This window comes from Lissotriton vulgaris, chromosome 1_1 (genome assembly GCF_964263255.1).
Source record: "Lissotriton vulgaris chromosome 1_1, aLisVul1.2, whole genome shotgun sequence".
NCBI lineage: Eukaryota > Metazoa > Chordata > Amphibia > Caudata > Salamandridae > Lissotriton > Lissotriton vulgaris.
In genome coordinates this window covers 997,373,612-997,390,065 of record NC_141685.1, presented here as the reverse complement: position 1 = coordinate 997,390,065, position 16,454 = coordinate 997,373,612, and the positions used below count along the sequence as shown (strand labels likewise).

The window sequence follows — 16,454 nt, the reverse complement described above, 5'->3', positions numbered from 1 at the left end:
TGTGCTAATGATGCTTCTTGACCTGTCGGCTGCTTTCGACACCCTCAATCACTTCCCACTCACAAGCAGAGAGGAGGAGAATATGAGGGCAAATGTGGGACATTAGTAACTCCGGGTATTGTACTCCGCTCCGCCAGAGAAGTTTGTGGAGATTTACCAACTCCGTGCTCCACTGGGAACGCGAAGTTTGGCAAATCTCCGCCTCCATGGCAGAGTGGAGTACGAGGACAGCCCCATATTAAAAATGTTTTTACAAACCACCACTTACCTTGTCTTCTGCCTTCCCTCCTCGTCGCCGCAGTGTCTCCCTTCTTCTGGGCAATTTCCTCCTCGCCGCCCTGTAGGCATTACGTCATGCGTGAACTACGCATACGCAGTTCACGGTAGACGAAATACCTACAGGGACGCGAAGAGGAGAACCCAAGAAGAAGGGAGACACCGAGGCGAGGAGCAGGGAAGGCAAAAGACAAGGTAAGTGGTGAATTAAAAAAAGTCTTTATATTGCTTTGTGTAACGGAGGTACGAGGGCGGAGCGGAGCTCTGCGTAGTTCCACAGAGGTATTTTTTTACTCCGTGGAACTACGCGGAACACCACTACGCATACTCCGCCCAGGATTAGACATTAGGGGATTAGGGGCTTTGTAGCTGATTAAAGGACTTTTTCTCTAACAGAAGATGCCAGAGATTGAAATTGGAGGAAGCAAAAAACATGAACATTCCTAATGGGTTACCACAAGATTCCTATTTCTTAGAAATTGTTTTTAAAATCTATGCAAAATTAAAAGACCAAACAAAACAACATCTTCTTGACTTTTACAAAGGCTTCAAAACTCACTTGTTTTAATCTGTTTTTCTATTGCTAATTATTTTGTATGGTATCAGAATAGCATTGCCAGAGTATCGCCTGACAGTGACATTGTGTCCGAAAGGTTGTTTACAAAATAGCTGTCCATATTGGAGTTAATAATAGAAAATGTATGCCCAATGGAACAATATTTTTGTAGGTATGCCAACATCATCCATGGAGCTATGTAGAAGAGACCACAGTGATCTAGGCAGTGCTTCAGTGCCCCAGCACGCATGGAGCCCTCTGAAACAAGATTCAGGCTCAAACTTAAAACATACCTTTTCCCAAAGTAATATTGATTTTGTACCCATGTACCCGTATGGGCTCCTGATCTCGGCCTCTTGGTATACTGCAGCATTTCTTAGTGCGGGGACACACTGTCACAAGTGTAACCAGGCGCTCTATAGGTGTTTTTATTATTATTATTATTATTATTATTATTATTTGTGCTTGAAGAGAATAGAAGTGCGGGTACTCTGTAGCAGAGTACCTGTTTGTTTCTGAGAAGTGCCGGTACTCTCCAATTAAAAGTATTATGTCACCCTTGAGAAGTGCTGGTACTCTCTCTCTCAAAATAAAAAAGTGCCGGTACTCCATACCGGACAGTACCGGCCCATTTAAAGCACTGGATATAGGCCCAAAAGATCAATGGTGGAGATCATGGTGACATCCACCATGTGGGCACTTGGTGGAAGCCACACTGACAATTCACTCCACATGCTTATGACAATTACTCACCAGGATGGGGCTCCAGCAAATGCAGGACACCACCATGATTCCCACCAACTGCACGACCATCTCGATGTCATGGGACTTGGCCCGACGGGTGCATTTTCTCTTGCGCCACCTGGCGCGGACCAGAGTCAAGCCACTCACAGTGTTACAGATAAGCGCCACAAATAGCGAGGCCAGCCCCAGTAGCGAGAAGAGCAGCGCAAAACTGATCTCTCTCCAGTTTGATGTTGGGCTGACATAGATGAAGCACCATGTCCCTGGATACTGCATATCATATCGGCCGAAGCTCAGCATAGGTAGAAGAGCAATGAGCAAGGCAGAGGTCCACAGGCCCAGCAGAGTGAGCTTAGTCCGCGTAGAAGTAACAATTGAAGAATGCAACAGCGGGCGGTTCACTCCAACACAACGCTCCATGGCCATGACGCAGCCCAGGAAAAGTGGGCAGAGGCCAAAGAAGACCATGCAGGCACCAAAGAACTGGCATATGGAGCCCGTCTGGTCAAGTTCCTTCCACTGCATGTGGACGGCGTAGAGGCGCAGTACAAAGGCACCAGGGATTATGTGTCCAGCAAAGTCAGTGATGACCAGGCTACTGGCGAAGAGCAGAAAGGTGGCCTTGGATCGGCGGCGGAAGCGAGCGTAGGACTTGACAAGAATAACTAGTGCAATGATGTTGGACATGGCACCCAGCGTCATAGAGAAACTGGGCATGGCCGCGGAGCGGGATCTTGAGGAGACAGGCTGGGTGGAGACAGCCATGTCAGAGCTGCTGTCCGGAAACGCAGATGCATTGCCAAGCTCAGGCGAACCGCTGCAGCAGGAGTTGTCCAAGGCATCGTATAGGCTGTGCAGGGAGAGATTCTGTTGGTGCTGGGCAAACATCTTACTGGACCCTGTTAGTGGCAGCCATGGAGCACTAGAAGAAAACATAAGGAAAACTCATAAGAACCTTGACACGGAGAGAAGTGAAAATAAGGCAGAACATAGAGAAATACTCTAAGAAACAAGAACAGTGGACAGTAACCATAGCCTAATACAGAGAGAGAGTTCAACCATCTATTGAATCCTACAACTCGAATGGAAGGCATTTATGTATGCGAGATCTGAACCATGTTAGGAGTTGTTAATTGCTAGGAGCCTAGAACAAGGATAGGGTGCAGCAATCTATGGCAGCCTAAAACAAGGGTAGAGGCGGCTCTCTCTCTTAGCCTAGAGCCAGGGTATGGGAAAACCACCTACAGGAGCCTAGAATGAGGATAGGCAAAGCAACCAATGAAAACCTAGACCCAAGTTAGGGAGCAACTATTTAAAAAGTCTAGAACAAGGATAGCATATGTGGATGGCAGCCATCCACTCATGCTGGGGACACCACGGGCACTCTTTGAGGGAATATTTAATGGCAACGGTGACTGGTTGAACAGGGGATCCAGCACAGTCAGGAATGGCAAAGCATCAGCCCCTTCATTCACTCTTTCAACCAGTGGAGACTCACCCAATGGAGACTGTTCGGGGGGTGGGGGAGAGAGAGAGAGCGAGAGAGAGAGAGAGAGAGAGAGAGAGAGAGAGAGAGAGAGAAGAGAAGAGAAGAGAAGAGAAGAGAAGAGAAGAGAAGAGAAGAGAAGAGAAGAGAAGAGAAGAGAAGAGAGAGAGGAGAAGAGAAGAGAAGAGAAGAGAAGAGAAGAGAAGAGAAGAGAAGAGAAGAGAAGAGAAGAGAAGAGAAGAGAAGAGAAGAGAAGAGAAGAGAAGAGAGAGAGGAGAAGAGAAGAGAAGAGAAGAGAAGAGAAGAGAAGAGAAGAGAAGAGAAGAGAAGAGAAGAGAGAGAAGAGAAGAGAAGAGAGAGAGGAGAGCGTATATAAACATTTCAAACAGGTGGCTTTCTAAACATTCAGGAATTATCAAACATGAATCAAAAATGCAATTATGCAGCCTGTTTTACTTTTGGCATAGAATTGAAAAAGCGCCAACTTACATTTTAACAGTCCTTTCTGCAGTATATAGAGCGCTCTCTTCTGATTTTATCCTTTGTGGAATATATCTCTACAGCTTTCCTCATATTTCTGTCTGCCCATTTGTGGTGCTCTCCCTCAGCACCTCACCGCCCCTGAGAGCTCCTCCTTTTGAAGGCCGGTTACCCCCTCTCCATCTTACCCTTTGCTCCGGGTCTCCTGTAGCCTAAGTCCTTTAGCCCGTGGCTTCCGCCCCACTCACGGCACGTCCGGGTTGGTCATTAGTGACTGCTCGGATACCGAACGTACATTTAGGATCCATGGATGAGTGCTTAATTTGAGACAGCGGTTTCTGGTGCTTGGCACCTAATCTTAATTGTCAGCACCAGCACATATGGTAGTCTGCCACATGGTGGCGTTGTTTACCTTATTTGCAGACGAGCACAACAATAGTTGTTTATACATATAATATACATTGAAAATTACACCACCCAAAAGATTTGAATAGCTTTGGGGGCCTGGAAAAGTCTGCATTTTCACACTTCTAAGAGTGGGATGGTTCGTGGGACTGTTTGTTATGTCATTGGCAGCAGTGGCAGGGGCAGTGCATGGGGCGAGCTGAAGAGGCCCCTTAAGGAGGGCTGTGGCACTTACTTTTTTTTTTACAAATTAAGCACTGCCCTGGATGTGCGGTTGGCCAGTAATAGACTCATATGTGAGGGTTGAGAGGGAGGTTGGAGCTCCTTTTACCACACCCTTAAGTTAGAAGAAGTCTTCTGGGCTGAGGCGGTAGTTCCTTAAAATAGAAACAGAGATAATGATCTCTGTTTGCGAAATAACAACACTAGGATGTGAACAGAAGCTGAAACTCGACATCAATTAATATTTTGGAGGGGGACTGATGGGGCGGTTTCAATTAGAGGAAGTTGTCAGAAGACAAAACACATTAGAAAAGCATTAGGGACGGATATTAGGGTGTTTAATGGCTTCAAACAAACCATGGAAGGCTGTGCACGCTGCAACTGTTTCTGTATCAGAAATGAGTATTTGCTGAGGGCGGGGTGACTCACAAAAAAGCAGTACATCTGAATCCCTAGCTGTTCTCCCACAACCCGGTGCGGAGCTGCACATTTGGGGATTCACAGGAGCACACCTAGAAAGCTGAGCCTGGCACAGACTTCCAGATGTACTTCTGTGAATTTCGTCTATTCCAGGCCTCCCCTTTTCCCAGTGGGATCTGTACATAATGTAAAATAGCTCCCTGGGAAAAAAGCTGCCCAAAGTGTAATTTCACTTCTTTTTTGTTTGCTTTTTATTTCTCAGCAGGGAACCCTTATTTCATCGTGGAGTAACCCCTTCTCCTCCAACCCCTCCAAGTTTGGAGGTGATCTGTCCACCCCCCCCCCCCCCCCCCCCCGCCGCTCTTGCTAAGGGAGTTACTGCAGCCCTTTGGTGGAGTAAATAAACATTTCCACTGTGTGAAAAAATCGGATCAGAGTTTGTGATAATCCACAAACACATTTTCAAGGCAAATCATACATTAATTCGCCCACTCCTCGCACTCTGCTTGGGGTTTGATACCGCAGATTCACAGTAGTAAAACAATTTAGGTAGTGTTTTCTTAGAACATGGGGGGATTGACAGGATAGATTTGTTTTCCATCAGCCGCTGAAGGACAGAAGTCGGGCCCTGGCGCAAGCACTGCTTTTGTTTTGCTTTGCCGGGGCCCATACTTGACAGGCCCTGTCCTAATTAGAGCCCCTCATTTACACCTGTCAGGAATCCTTCAGTGCATTCATTAAAGACCTACATAAAAGTGGCGTCTCTAAAAGTGATTTCTGAGGCGGGAGCACACAAGGAGCTATGCATAACATAAGTGGGGTAATGTACAATGGATTTTCGAGAAACTTGCATGCACATATGTGTAGATGTAGATAGAGATATATACATGAAGGTTGGCACATGGCAATACTTTGCCAATAGGGAAGTTTTTTCTCTCCACATTTTTGATTTCCCCGTAGATGTGGGTTCAGATGGGCCCTGGGAGTGGACATGCTTTAGAGTGCTGTGAGAGTGATTTTAAAGTGCTTTAAGCGACCGGACGAATTAATAAATCACTATTACTACCGTGAGCCTGAAAAGGCAACGGACGATCAGGGCAGGACTCATAGCGCCTACAGGAAACACATTCCACCCACCCACGCTCCATACAATCTTATTTTGCGGAATGCTTGCCTCTCGAGTTTTGTTTTTCTCCTTCGGGAATGTGCGCGCCTCTCAGGCGTGCCCATATGCTCATCCGTGTGCCCGTGTTTACATACCTCACCGTCTCCTCAGAGGACGTGTGGCGCAGGTAGCGTGTGCTTTACAAGTCTAGACACAGCTGGAAGCCCCCAGGTCTTTGAAATCAGGTAACAAGAAATAATGACCCGCTGCCTCCAGGGTCCTTCCCTGGCTGACCCAGCACCTGTGTGTCTGCGTGAGTCTGTGCATGTGGCTGGGGTTTCACACCCCAATGAGTTTGCCTCCCTGGCCAAGTGACTGTGTATTCACTACCCAGAATCAGTGCATTCCTTGTCACAGTGTGTGTTCCCATTCACAAAGAAGTGTAAGTCCATGGCATCGCACCGTGTAAGTGTATTCCTATTCTCAGAGGTAGTGTGTTCTTTGTCACAGTGTAAGTGTATAGCATCATATAGTGTCACAATATCTCCATTCCCAGACATTGTGCATTCCTTGTCACAGTGTAAATGTATTCCTATTGTCAGAGGTAGGGTGTTCCTTGTCAGAGTGTAAGATGCATTGCATCATATAGTGTCAGTGTATTGCCCTTCTCAGACTTTGGGGCCTATTACGATGGCGGATTTCCCGCATCCTCCGGGCTGGCGGAAGCCACCGCCAGCCCGGAGGATGCGGGAAAACCGCAGCGGATGATTCAAAGACCCACCGCCAAATTAGGATGGCTGGTGGGTCTTGGAATCTGTCCGCCGCGGTCGCCTTCTGACCGCGGCGGAAAAGCATTAACATGGCTGGCGGTGTCTATCAGACACCGCCAGCCATATTATGAAGTAGTAGAAAGTATGCTTTTCCATGGCGGCTTTTCTGCCGTGGAAAAGCATACGGACCTTCACTTCGGGGGCCCGTTGCGGGCCACCTGGGTGAAGGGGGTATGGGGGGTGCACATGGGGGTTACCTATGGTACCCCCCTGCATTTGCTAGAACAAAGCGGCAGGCATTGCACGGTGCCTGCCGCTTTGTGCACGCAAATGCCGTGCATGCATTTTTAACATTGCGGCGGGTGCAGCTTCAAGCTGCACCCGCCGCAATGTTAAATATAGAGGATGTGACCGCCATCCTGGCGGTCACATCCTAATCTGCACGGAGGGACCGCCGCTGCCCCTGCAGACGGTCCTTCCTACTCTATGGTGGCGGACGGACTCAGGTCCGTCCGCCATCATAATCTGCCCCTATGTGTGTTCCTTGTCACAGTGTAAGTGTGTTCCTATTCTCAGAGGTAGTGTGTTCTTTGTCACAGTGTAAGTGCATTCCTGTTCTTAGAGGTAGTGTGTTCTTTGACATAGTGTAAATGTGTTGCTGTTCTCAGAGGTCGTGTTTTCTTTGTCACAGTGTAAGTGTGTTCCTATTCTCAGAGTTAGTGTGTTCTTTGTCACAGTGTAAGTGTGTTCCTATTCTCAGAGATAGTGTGTTCTTTGACACAGTGTAAGTGTGCTCCTATTCTCAGTGGTGTTGTGTTCTTTGACACAGTGTAAGTGTGTTCCTATTCTCAGAGGTAGTATGTTCTTTGTCACAGTGTAAGTGTGTTCCTATTCTCAGAGGTAGTGTGTTCTTTGACATAGTGTAAGTGTGCTCCTATTCTCAGTGGTGTTGTGTTCCTTGTCACAGTGTAAACGTGTTCCTATTCTCAGAAATAGTGTTCCGGCATGCGCGTTTGGAGGTCTGGAGCTCGTTGGTGAACCAGGTGGCTCTCTTGCTGGTGTGGCTGTTGGAGGGTTTCTTGAGCGGGGCAAGGGTGTTGGCGCAGTCGTCGATCCACTGTCTGAGGTTGCAGGCTGCGGCGTCTAGGTTGGTGGGGTTGGCGGGTGGGTTCTGGGCGAGGGTGGTGATCAGCTGGTCTTCTGTAACTTTGCTCCAGCAGCGGCAAGGCAGCTGTTGGGTGCTGTGGTGCGTGGTTGGCGTCTTGAAGGTGAAATGGATGCAGCGGTGGTCGGTCCAGTGGAGTTCGGTGGTGTGGTTGAAGGCGACGTGGGTGCCTGTGGAGAAGACGGGGTCCAGCGTGTGGCCGGCGGCTTGGGTGGGTGCAGTGACGAGTTGTCTGAGGCCAAGGTTGTCGAGGTTGTCGAACAGGGTGGCGGAGTTGGCGTCATTGTTGTTCTCGAGGTGGAAGTTCAGGTCCCCAAGGAGGATGTAGTCCGTGGAAGCGAGTGCGTGGGTGCTGGCGAGGTCGGCGATGGAGTCGCTGAACTGAGCCCGGGGTCCGGGGGCTCTGTAGATGGGTGTTCCTCTGAGGCTGGTGTTGGGTTCGGTGTGGATCCGGAAGTGGAGGTGTTCGGCGGTGTTCAGGGTGTCGTCTGTGTGGGTGGCAACCTTGAGGGTGGACTTGTGGATGATGGCTATTTCTTCTCCGATTCCGTTGGCGCGATCCCTGCGGGTGATCTTGTAGCCGTCCGGGATGGCTATGGCGATGTCGGGCGCCGAGGAGTCATTCCACCAGGTCTCAGTCAGGAAGGCCACATCTGGGGGGGAGGTGTTGAGCAGATCCCAGAGCTCGACGGTGTGTTTGCGTACGGAGCGGGTGTTGAGGAGTATGCAGCTGAGGTGGTTGGGTCCAGTCCTTGGAGGTTTGGTGGCTCTGTCGCAGGTGAAACTGCAGGTGCGGCAGGAGAAGGGTCTGTGGGTCCGTTTCAGGGCGGCCTGGAAGCAGGTGTGGTTTCGGCTGGCATTGAGTGCGTGGAGGGTGCTGGCGTCGTAGTGGAGTCTGGTGTTGTGGCGTTCGTGGGGTCCAGGGGTTCTGACGCTGGGCGCGGTTTAGGCGCGGACGGGCGCAGACGGGCTTGCCTTAGGCGCACCTTCGGCGTGCCAGCGGCATGCCTGCTGTGCAGCGTCCGGCATATATGGGGAGGCGGGAGGGAGGCAGCTGGGAGGCGGGAGCAGCGAGTGGGCAGGGGGCAAAGCCGCAGGGGGCACAGCGGCGGGGAAACAGTGGTACAGAAAGCAAAATGGGGCACAAGGGGGGGAAACGAGTGGCACAGAGCAGAAACGAGGCACGAAGAGGGGGAAACAGTGGTACAGAAGGCAAAATGAGGCACAAGGGTTCCTTTTCACAGTGTAAGTGTGTTCCTATTCTCAGAGGTAGTGTGTTCCTTGTAACAGTGTAAATGTGTTCCTATTCTCAGAAGTAGTGTGTTCCTTGTCACAGTGTAAATGTGTTCCTATTCTCAGTTGTAGTGTTCTTTGTCACAGTGTAAATGTGTTCCTATTCTCAGAGGTCGTGTGTTCCTTGTCACAGTGTAAATGTGTTCCTATTCCCAGTTGTAGTGATCTTTGTCACAGTATAAATGTGTTCCTATTCTCAGAGGTAGTGTGTTCCTTGTTACAGTGTAAATGTGTTCCTATTCTCAGAGGTACTGTGTCCTTGTCACAGTGTAAATGTGTTCCCATTCTCAGTTGTAGTGATCTTTGTCAGAGTGTAAGTGCGTTCCTATTCTCAGAGGTAGTGTGTTCCTTGTCACAGTGTAAATGCGTTCCTATTCTCAGTTGTAGTGTTCCTTGTCACAGTGTAAATGCGTTCCTATTCTCAGAAGTAGTGTGTTCCTTGTCACAGTGTAAATGTGTTCCTATTCTCAGTTGTAGTATTCTTTGTCACAGTGTAAATGTGTTCCTATTCTCAGAGGTAGTGTGTTTCTTGTCACAGTGTAAATGTGTTCCTATTCTCAGTTGTAGTGATCTTTGTCACAGTGTAAATGTGTTCCTATTCTCAGAGGTAGTGTGTTCTTTGTCACAGTGTAAATGTGTTCCTATTCTCAGAAGTAGTGTGTTCCTTGTCACAGTGTAAATGTGTTCCTATTCTCAGTTGTAGTGTTCTTTGTCACAGTGTAAATGTGTTCCTATTCTCAGAGGTAGTGTGTTCCTTGTCACAGTGTAAATGCGTTCCTATTCTCAGTTGTAGTGTTCCTTGTCACAGTGTAAATGCGTTCCTATTCTCAGTTGTAATTTTCTTTGTCACAGTGTAAATGTGTTCCTATTCTCAGAGGTAGTGTGTTCCTTGTCACAGTGTAAATGGGTTCCTATTCTCAGAAGTAGTGTGTTCCTTGTCACAGTGTAAATGTGTTCCTATTCTCAGTTGTAGTGTTCTTTGTCACAGTGTAAATGTGTTCCTATTCTCAGAGGTAGTGTGTTCCTTGTCACAGTGTAAATGTGTTCCTATTCTCAGTTGTAGTGATCTTTGTCACAGTGTAAATGTGTTCCTATTCTCAGAGGTAGTGTGTTCTTTGTCACAGTGTAAATGTGTTCCTATTCTCAGAAGTAGTGTGTTCCTTGTCACAGTGTAAATGTGTTCCTATTCTCAGTTGTGGTGATCTTTGCCACAGTGTAAGTGCGTTCCTATTCTCAGAGGTAGTGTGTTCCTTGTCACAGTGTAAATGCGTTCCTATTCTCAGTTGTAGTGTTCCTTGTCACAGTGTAAATGCGTTCCTATTCTCAGTTGTAGTGTTCTTTGTCACAGTGTAAATGTGTTCCTATTCTCAGAGGTAGTGTGTTCCTTGTCACGGTGTAAATGTGTTCCTATTCTCAGAAGTAGTGTGTTCCTTGTCACAGTGTAAATGTGTTCCTATTCTCAGTTGTAGTGTTCTTTGTCACCGTGTAAATGTGTTCCTATTCTCAGAGGTAGTGTGTTCCTTGTCACAGTGTAAATGTGTTCCTATTCTCAGAGGGAGTGTGTAGTTTGTCACAGTGTAAATGTGTTCCTATTCTCAGAAGTAGTGTGTTCCTTGTCACAGTGTAAATGTGTTCCTATTCTTAGTTGTAGTGTTCTTTGTCACAGTGTAAATGTGTTCCTATTCTCAGAGGTAGTGTGTTCCTTGTCACAGTGTAATTGTGTTGTTCCTATTCTCAGTTGTAGTGATCTTTGTCACAGTGTAAATGTGTTCCTATTCTCAGAGGTAGTGTGTTCCTTGTCACAGTGTAAATGTGTTCCTATTCTCAGAGGTACAGTGTCCTTGTCACAGTGTAAATGTGTTCCTATTCTCAGTTGTAGTGTTCCTTGTCACAGTGTAAATGTGTTCCTATTCTCAGTTGTAGTGTTCTTTGTCACAGTGTAAATGTGTTCCTATTCTCAGTTGTAGTGTTCTTTGTCACAGTGTAAATGTGTTCCTATTCTCAGAGGTACTGTGTCCTTGTCACAGTGTAAATGTGTTCCTATTCTCAGAAATAGTGTTCCGGCATGCGCGTTTGGAGGTCTGGAGCTCGTTGGTGAACCAGGTGGCTCTCTTGCTGATGTGGCTGTTGGAGGGTTTCTTGAGCGGGGCAAGGGTGTTGGCGCAGTCGTCGATCCACTGTCTGAGGTTGCAGGCTGCGGCGTCTAGGTTGGTGGGGTTGGCGGGTGGGTTCTGGGCGAGGGTGGTGTTCAGCTGGTCTTCTGTAACTTTGCTCCAGCAGCGGCAAGGCAGCTGTTGGGTGCTGTGGTGCGTGGTTGGCTTCTTGAAGGTGAAATGGATGCAGCGGTGGTCGGTCCAGTGGAGTTCGGTGGTGTGGTTGAAGGCGACGTGGGTGCCTGTGGAGAAGACGGGGTCCAGCGTGTGGCCGGCGGCTTTGGTGGGTGCAGTGACGAGTTGTCTGAGGCCAAGGTTGTCGAGGTTGTCGAACAGGGTGGCGGAGTTGGCGTCATTGTTGTTCTCGAGGTGGAAGTTCAGGTCCCCAAGGAGGATGTAGTCCGTGGAAGCGAGTGCGTGGGTGCTGGCGAGGTCGGCGATGGAGTCGCTGAACTGAGCCCGGGGTCCGGGGGCTCTGTAGATGGGTGTTCCTCTGAGGCTGGTGTTGTGTTCGGTGTGGATCCGGAAGTGGAGGTGTTCGGCGGTGTTCAGGGTGTCGTCTGTGTGGGTGGCAACCTTGAGGGTGGACTTGTGGATGATGGCTATTTCTTCTCCGATTCCGTTGGCGCGATCCCTGCGGGTGATCTTGTAGCCGTCCGGGATGGCTATGGCGATGTCGGGCGCCGAGGAGTCATTCCACCAGGTCTCAGTCAGGAAGGCCACATCTGGGGGGGAGGTGTTGAGCAGATCCCAGAGCTCGACGGTGTGTTTGCGTACGGAGCGGGTGTTGAGGAGTATGCAGCTGAGGTGGTTGGGTCCAGTCCTTGGAGGTTTGGTGGCTCTGTCGCAGGTGAAACTGCAGGTGCGGCAGGAGAAGGGTCTGTGGGTCCGTTTCAGGGCGGCCTGGAAGCAGGTGTGGTTTCGGCTGGCATTGAGTGCGTGGAGGGTGCTGGCGTCGTAGTGGAGTCTGGTGTTGTGGCGTTCGTGGGGTCCAGGGGTTCTGACGCTGGGCGCGGTTTAGGCGCGGACGGGCGCAGACGGGCTTGCCTTAGGCGCACCTTCGGCGTGCCAGCGGCATGCCTGCTGTGCAGCGTCCGGCATATATGGGGAGGCGGGAGGGAGGAGCAGCTGGGAGGCGGGAGCAGCGAGTGGGCAGGGGGCAAAGCTGCAGGGGGCACAGCGGCGGGGAAACAGTGGTACAGAAAGCAAAATGGGGCACAAGGGGGGGAAACGAGTGGCACAGAGCAGAAACGAGGAACGAAGAGGGGGAAACAGTGGTACAGAAGGCAAAATGAGGCACAAGGGTTCCTTTTCACAGTGTAAGTGTGTTCCTATTCTCAGAGGTAGTGTGTTCCTTGTAACAGTGTAAATGTGTTCCTATTCTCAGAAGTAGTGTGTTCCTTGTCACAGTGTAAATGTGTTCCTATTCTCAGTTGTAGTGTTCTTTGTCACAGTGTAAATGTGTTCCTATTCTCAGAGGTAGTGTGTTCCTTGTCACAGTGTAAATGTGTTCCTATTCTCAGTTGTAGTGATCTTTGTCACAGTGTAAATGTGTTCCTATTCTCAGAGGTAGTGTGTTCCTTGTTACAGTGTAAATGTGTTCCTATTCTCAGAGGTACTGTGTCCTTGTCACAGTGTAAATGTGTTCCCATTCTCAGTTGTAGTGATCTTTGTCACAGTGTAAGTGCGTTCCTATTCTCAGAGGTAGTGTGTTCCTTGTCACAGTGTAAATGCGTTCCTATTCTCAGTTGTAGTGTTCCTTGTCACAGTGTAAATGCGTTCCTATTCTCAGAAGTAGTGTGTTCCTTGTCACAGTGTAAATGTGTTCCTATTCTCAGTTGTAGTATTCTTTGTCACAGTGTAAATGTGTTCCTATTCTCAGAGGTAGTGTGTTCCTTGTCACAGTGTAAATGTGTTCCTATTCTCAGTTGTAGTGATCTTTGTCACAGTGTAAATGTGTTCCTATTCTCAGAGGTAGTGTGTTCCTTGTCAAAGTGTAAATGTGTTCCTATTCTCAGTTGTAGTGATCTTTGTCACAGTGTACATGTGTTCCTATTCTCAGAGGTAGTGTGTTCCTTGTCACAGTGTAAATGTGTTCCTATTCTCAGAGGTACTGTGTCCTTGTCACAGTGTAAATGTGTTCCTATTCGCAGTTGTAGTGTTCCTTGACACAGTGTAAATGTGTTCCTATTCTCAGAAGTAGTGTGTTCCTTGTCACAGTGTAAATGTGTTCCTATTCTCAGAAGTAGTGTGTTCCTTGTCACAGTGTAAATGTGTTCCTATTCTCAGTTGTAGTGTTCTTTGTCACAGTGTAAATGTGTTCCTATTCTCAGAGGTAGTGTGTTCCTTGTCACAGTGTAAATGCGTTCCTATTCTCAGTTGTAGTGTTCCTTGTCACAGTGTAAATGCGTTCCTATTCTCAGTTGTAGTGTTCTTTGTCACAGTGTAAATGTGTTCCTATTCTCAGAGGTAGTGTGTTCCTTGTCACAGTGTAAATGGGTTCCTATTCTCAGAAGTAGTGTGTTCCTTGTCACAGTGTAAATGTGTTCCTATTCTCAGTTGTAGTGTTCTTTGTCACAGTGTAAATGTGTTCCTATTCTCAGAGGTAGTGTGTTCCTTGTCACAGTGTAAATGTGTTCCTATTCTCAGTTGTAGTGATCTTTGTCACAGTGTAAATGTGTTCCTATTCTCAGAGGTAGTGTGTTCTTTGTCACAGTGTAAATGTGTTCCTATTCTCAGAAGTAGTGTGTTCCTTGTCACAGTGTAAATGTGTTCCTATTCTCAGTTGTGGTGATCTTTGTCACAGTGTAAGTGCGTTCCTATTCTCAGAGGTAGTGTGTTCCTTGTCACAGTGTAAATGCGTTCCTATTCTCAGTTGTAGTGTTCCTTGTCACAGTGTAAATGCGTTCCTATTCTCAGTTGTAGTGTTCTTTGTCACAGTATAAATGTGTTCCTATTCTCAGAGGTAGTGTGTTCCTTGTCACAGTGTAAATGTGTTCCTATTCTCAGAAGTAGTGTGTTCCTTGTCACAGTGTAAATGTGTTCCTATTCTCAGTTGTAGTGTTCTTTGTCACCGTGTAAATGTGTTCCTATTCTCAGAGGTAGTGTGTTCCTTGTCACAGTGTAAATGTGTTCCTATTCTCAGTTGTAGTGATCTTTGTCACAGTGTAAATGTGTTCCTATTCTCAGAGGGAGTGTGTAGTTTGTCACAGTGTAAATGTGTTCCTATTCTCAGAAGTAGTGTGTTCCTTGTCACAGTGTAAATGTGTTCCTATTCTCAGTTGTAGTGTTCTTTGTCACAGTGTAAATGTGTTCCTATTCTCAGAGGTAGTGTGTTCCTTGTCACAGTGTAAATGTGTTGTTCCTATTCTCAGTTGTAGTGATCTTTGTCACAGTGTAAATGTGTTCCTATTCTCAGAGGTAGTGTGTTCCTTGTCACAGTGTAAATGTGTTCCTATTCTCAGAGGTACTGTGTCCTTGTCACAGTGTAAATGTGTTCCTATTCTCAGTTGTAGTGATCTTTGTCACAGTGTAAGTGCGTTCCTATTCTCAAAGGTAGTGTGTTCCTTGTCACAGTGTAAATGCGTTCCTATTCTCAGTTGTAGTGTTCCTTGTCACAGTGTAAATGTGTTCCTATTCTCAGTTGTAGTGTTCTTTGTCACAGTGTAAATGTGTTCCTATTCTCAGTTGTAGTGTTCTTTGTCACAGTGTAAATGTGTTCCTATTCTCAGAGGTACCGTGTCCTTGTCACAGTGTAAATGTGTTCCTATTCTCAGTTGTAGTGATCTTTGTCACGGTGTAAATGTGTTCCTATTCTCAGAGGTAGTGTGTTCCTTGTCACAGTGTAAATGTGTTCCTATTCTCAGATGTACTGTGTCCTTGTCACAGTGTAAATGTGTTCCTATTCTCAGTTGTAGTGATCTTTGTCACAGTGTAAGTGCGTTCCTATTCTCAGAGGTAGTGTGTTCCTTGTCACAGTGTAAATGAGTTCCTATTCTCAGTTGTAGTGTTCTTTGTCACAGTGTAAATGCGTTCCTTTTCTCAGTTGTAGTGTTCTTTGTCACAGTGTAAATGTGTTCCTATTTTCAGAGGTAGTGTGTTCCTTGTCACAGTGTAAGTGTGTTTCTATTCTCAGAGGTAGTGTGTTCCTTGTCACAGTGTAAATGTGTTCCTATTCTCAGTTGTAGTGTTCTTTGTCACAGTGTAAATGTGTTCCTATTCTCAGAGGTAGTGTGTTCCTTGTCAAAGTGTAAATGTGTTCCTATTCTCAGTTGTAGTGATCTTTGTTACAGTGTACATGTGTTCCTATTCTCAGAGGTAGTGTGTTCCTTGTCACAGTGTAAATGTGTTCCTATTCTCAGAGGTACTGTGTCCTTGTCACAGTGTAAATGTGTTCCTATTCGCAGTTGTAGTGTTCCTTGTCACAGTGTAAATGTGTTCCTATTCTCGGTTGTAGTGTTCTTTGTCACAGTGTAAATGTGTTCCTATTCTCAGAGGTAGTGTGTTCCTTGTCACAGTGTAAATGCGTTCCTATTCTCAGTTGTAGTGTTCCTTGTCACAGTGTAAATGCGTTCCTATTCTCAGTTGTAGTGTTCTTTGTCACAGTGTAAATGTGTTCCTATTCTCAGAGGTAGTGTGTTCCTTGTCACAGTGTAAATGGGTTCCTATTCTCAGAAGTAGTGTGTTCCTTGTCACAGTGTAAATGTGTTCCTATTCTCAGTTGTAGTGTTCTTTGTCACAGTGTAAATGTGTTCCTATTCTCAGAGGTAGTGTGTTCCTTGTCACAGTGTAAATGTGTTCCTATTCTCAGTTGTAGTGATCTTTGTCACAGTGTAAATGTGTTCCTATTCTCAGAGGTAGTGTGTTCTTTGCCACAGTGTAAATGTGTTCCTATTCTCAGAAGTAGTGTGTTCCTTGTCACAGTGTAAATGTGTTCCTATTCTCAGTTGTGGTGATCTTTGTCACAGTGTAAGTGCGTTCCTATTCTCAGAGGTAGTGTGTTCCTTGTCACAGTGTAAATGTGTTCCTAATCTCAGTTGTAGTGTTCCTTGTCACAGTGTAAATGCGTTCCTATTCTCAGTTGTAGTGTTCTTTGTCACAGTGTAAATGTGTTCCTATTCTCAGAGGTAGTGTGTTCCTTGTCACAGTGTAAATGTGTTCCTATTCTCAGAAGTAGTGTGTTCCTTGTCACAGTGTAAATGTGTTCCTATTCTCAGTTGTAGTGTTCTTTGTCACCGTGTAAATGTGTTCCTATTCTCAGAGGTAGTGTGTTCCTTGTCACAGTGTAAATGTGTTCCTATTCTCAGTTGTAGTGATCTTTGTCACAGTGTAAATGTGTTCCTATTCTCAGAGGGAGTGTGTAGTTTGTCACAGTGTAAA

The 16,454-nt window shown here is 46.9% G+C and overlaps 1 protein-coding gene across 1 annotated transcript in view; it reads right to left on the bottom strand.

The window, feature by feature from the left end:
* The window catches only part of LOC147748377 (prostaglandin E2 receptor EP1 subtype-like), a 98,778-nt gene that overhangs the window by 30,854 nt on the left and 51,470 nt on the right, over positions 1–16,454 (bottom strand). The window contains exon 2 of the mRNA XM_086961010.1: positions 1,586–2,498. Coding sequence (XP_086817136.1) covers positions 1,586–2,464 — 879 coding nt within the window. The 5' untranslated portion in view covers positions 2,465–2,498. The remainder of the gene's footprint in view (positions 1–1,585; positions 2,499–16,454) is intronic.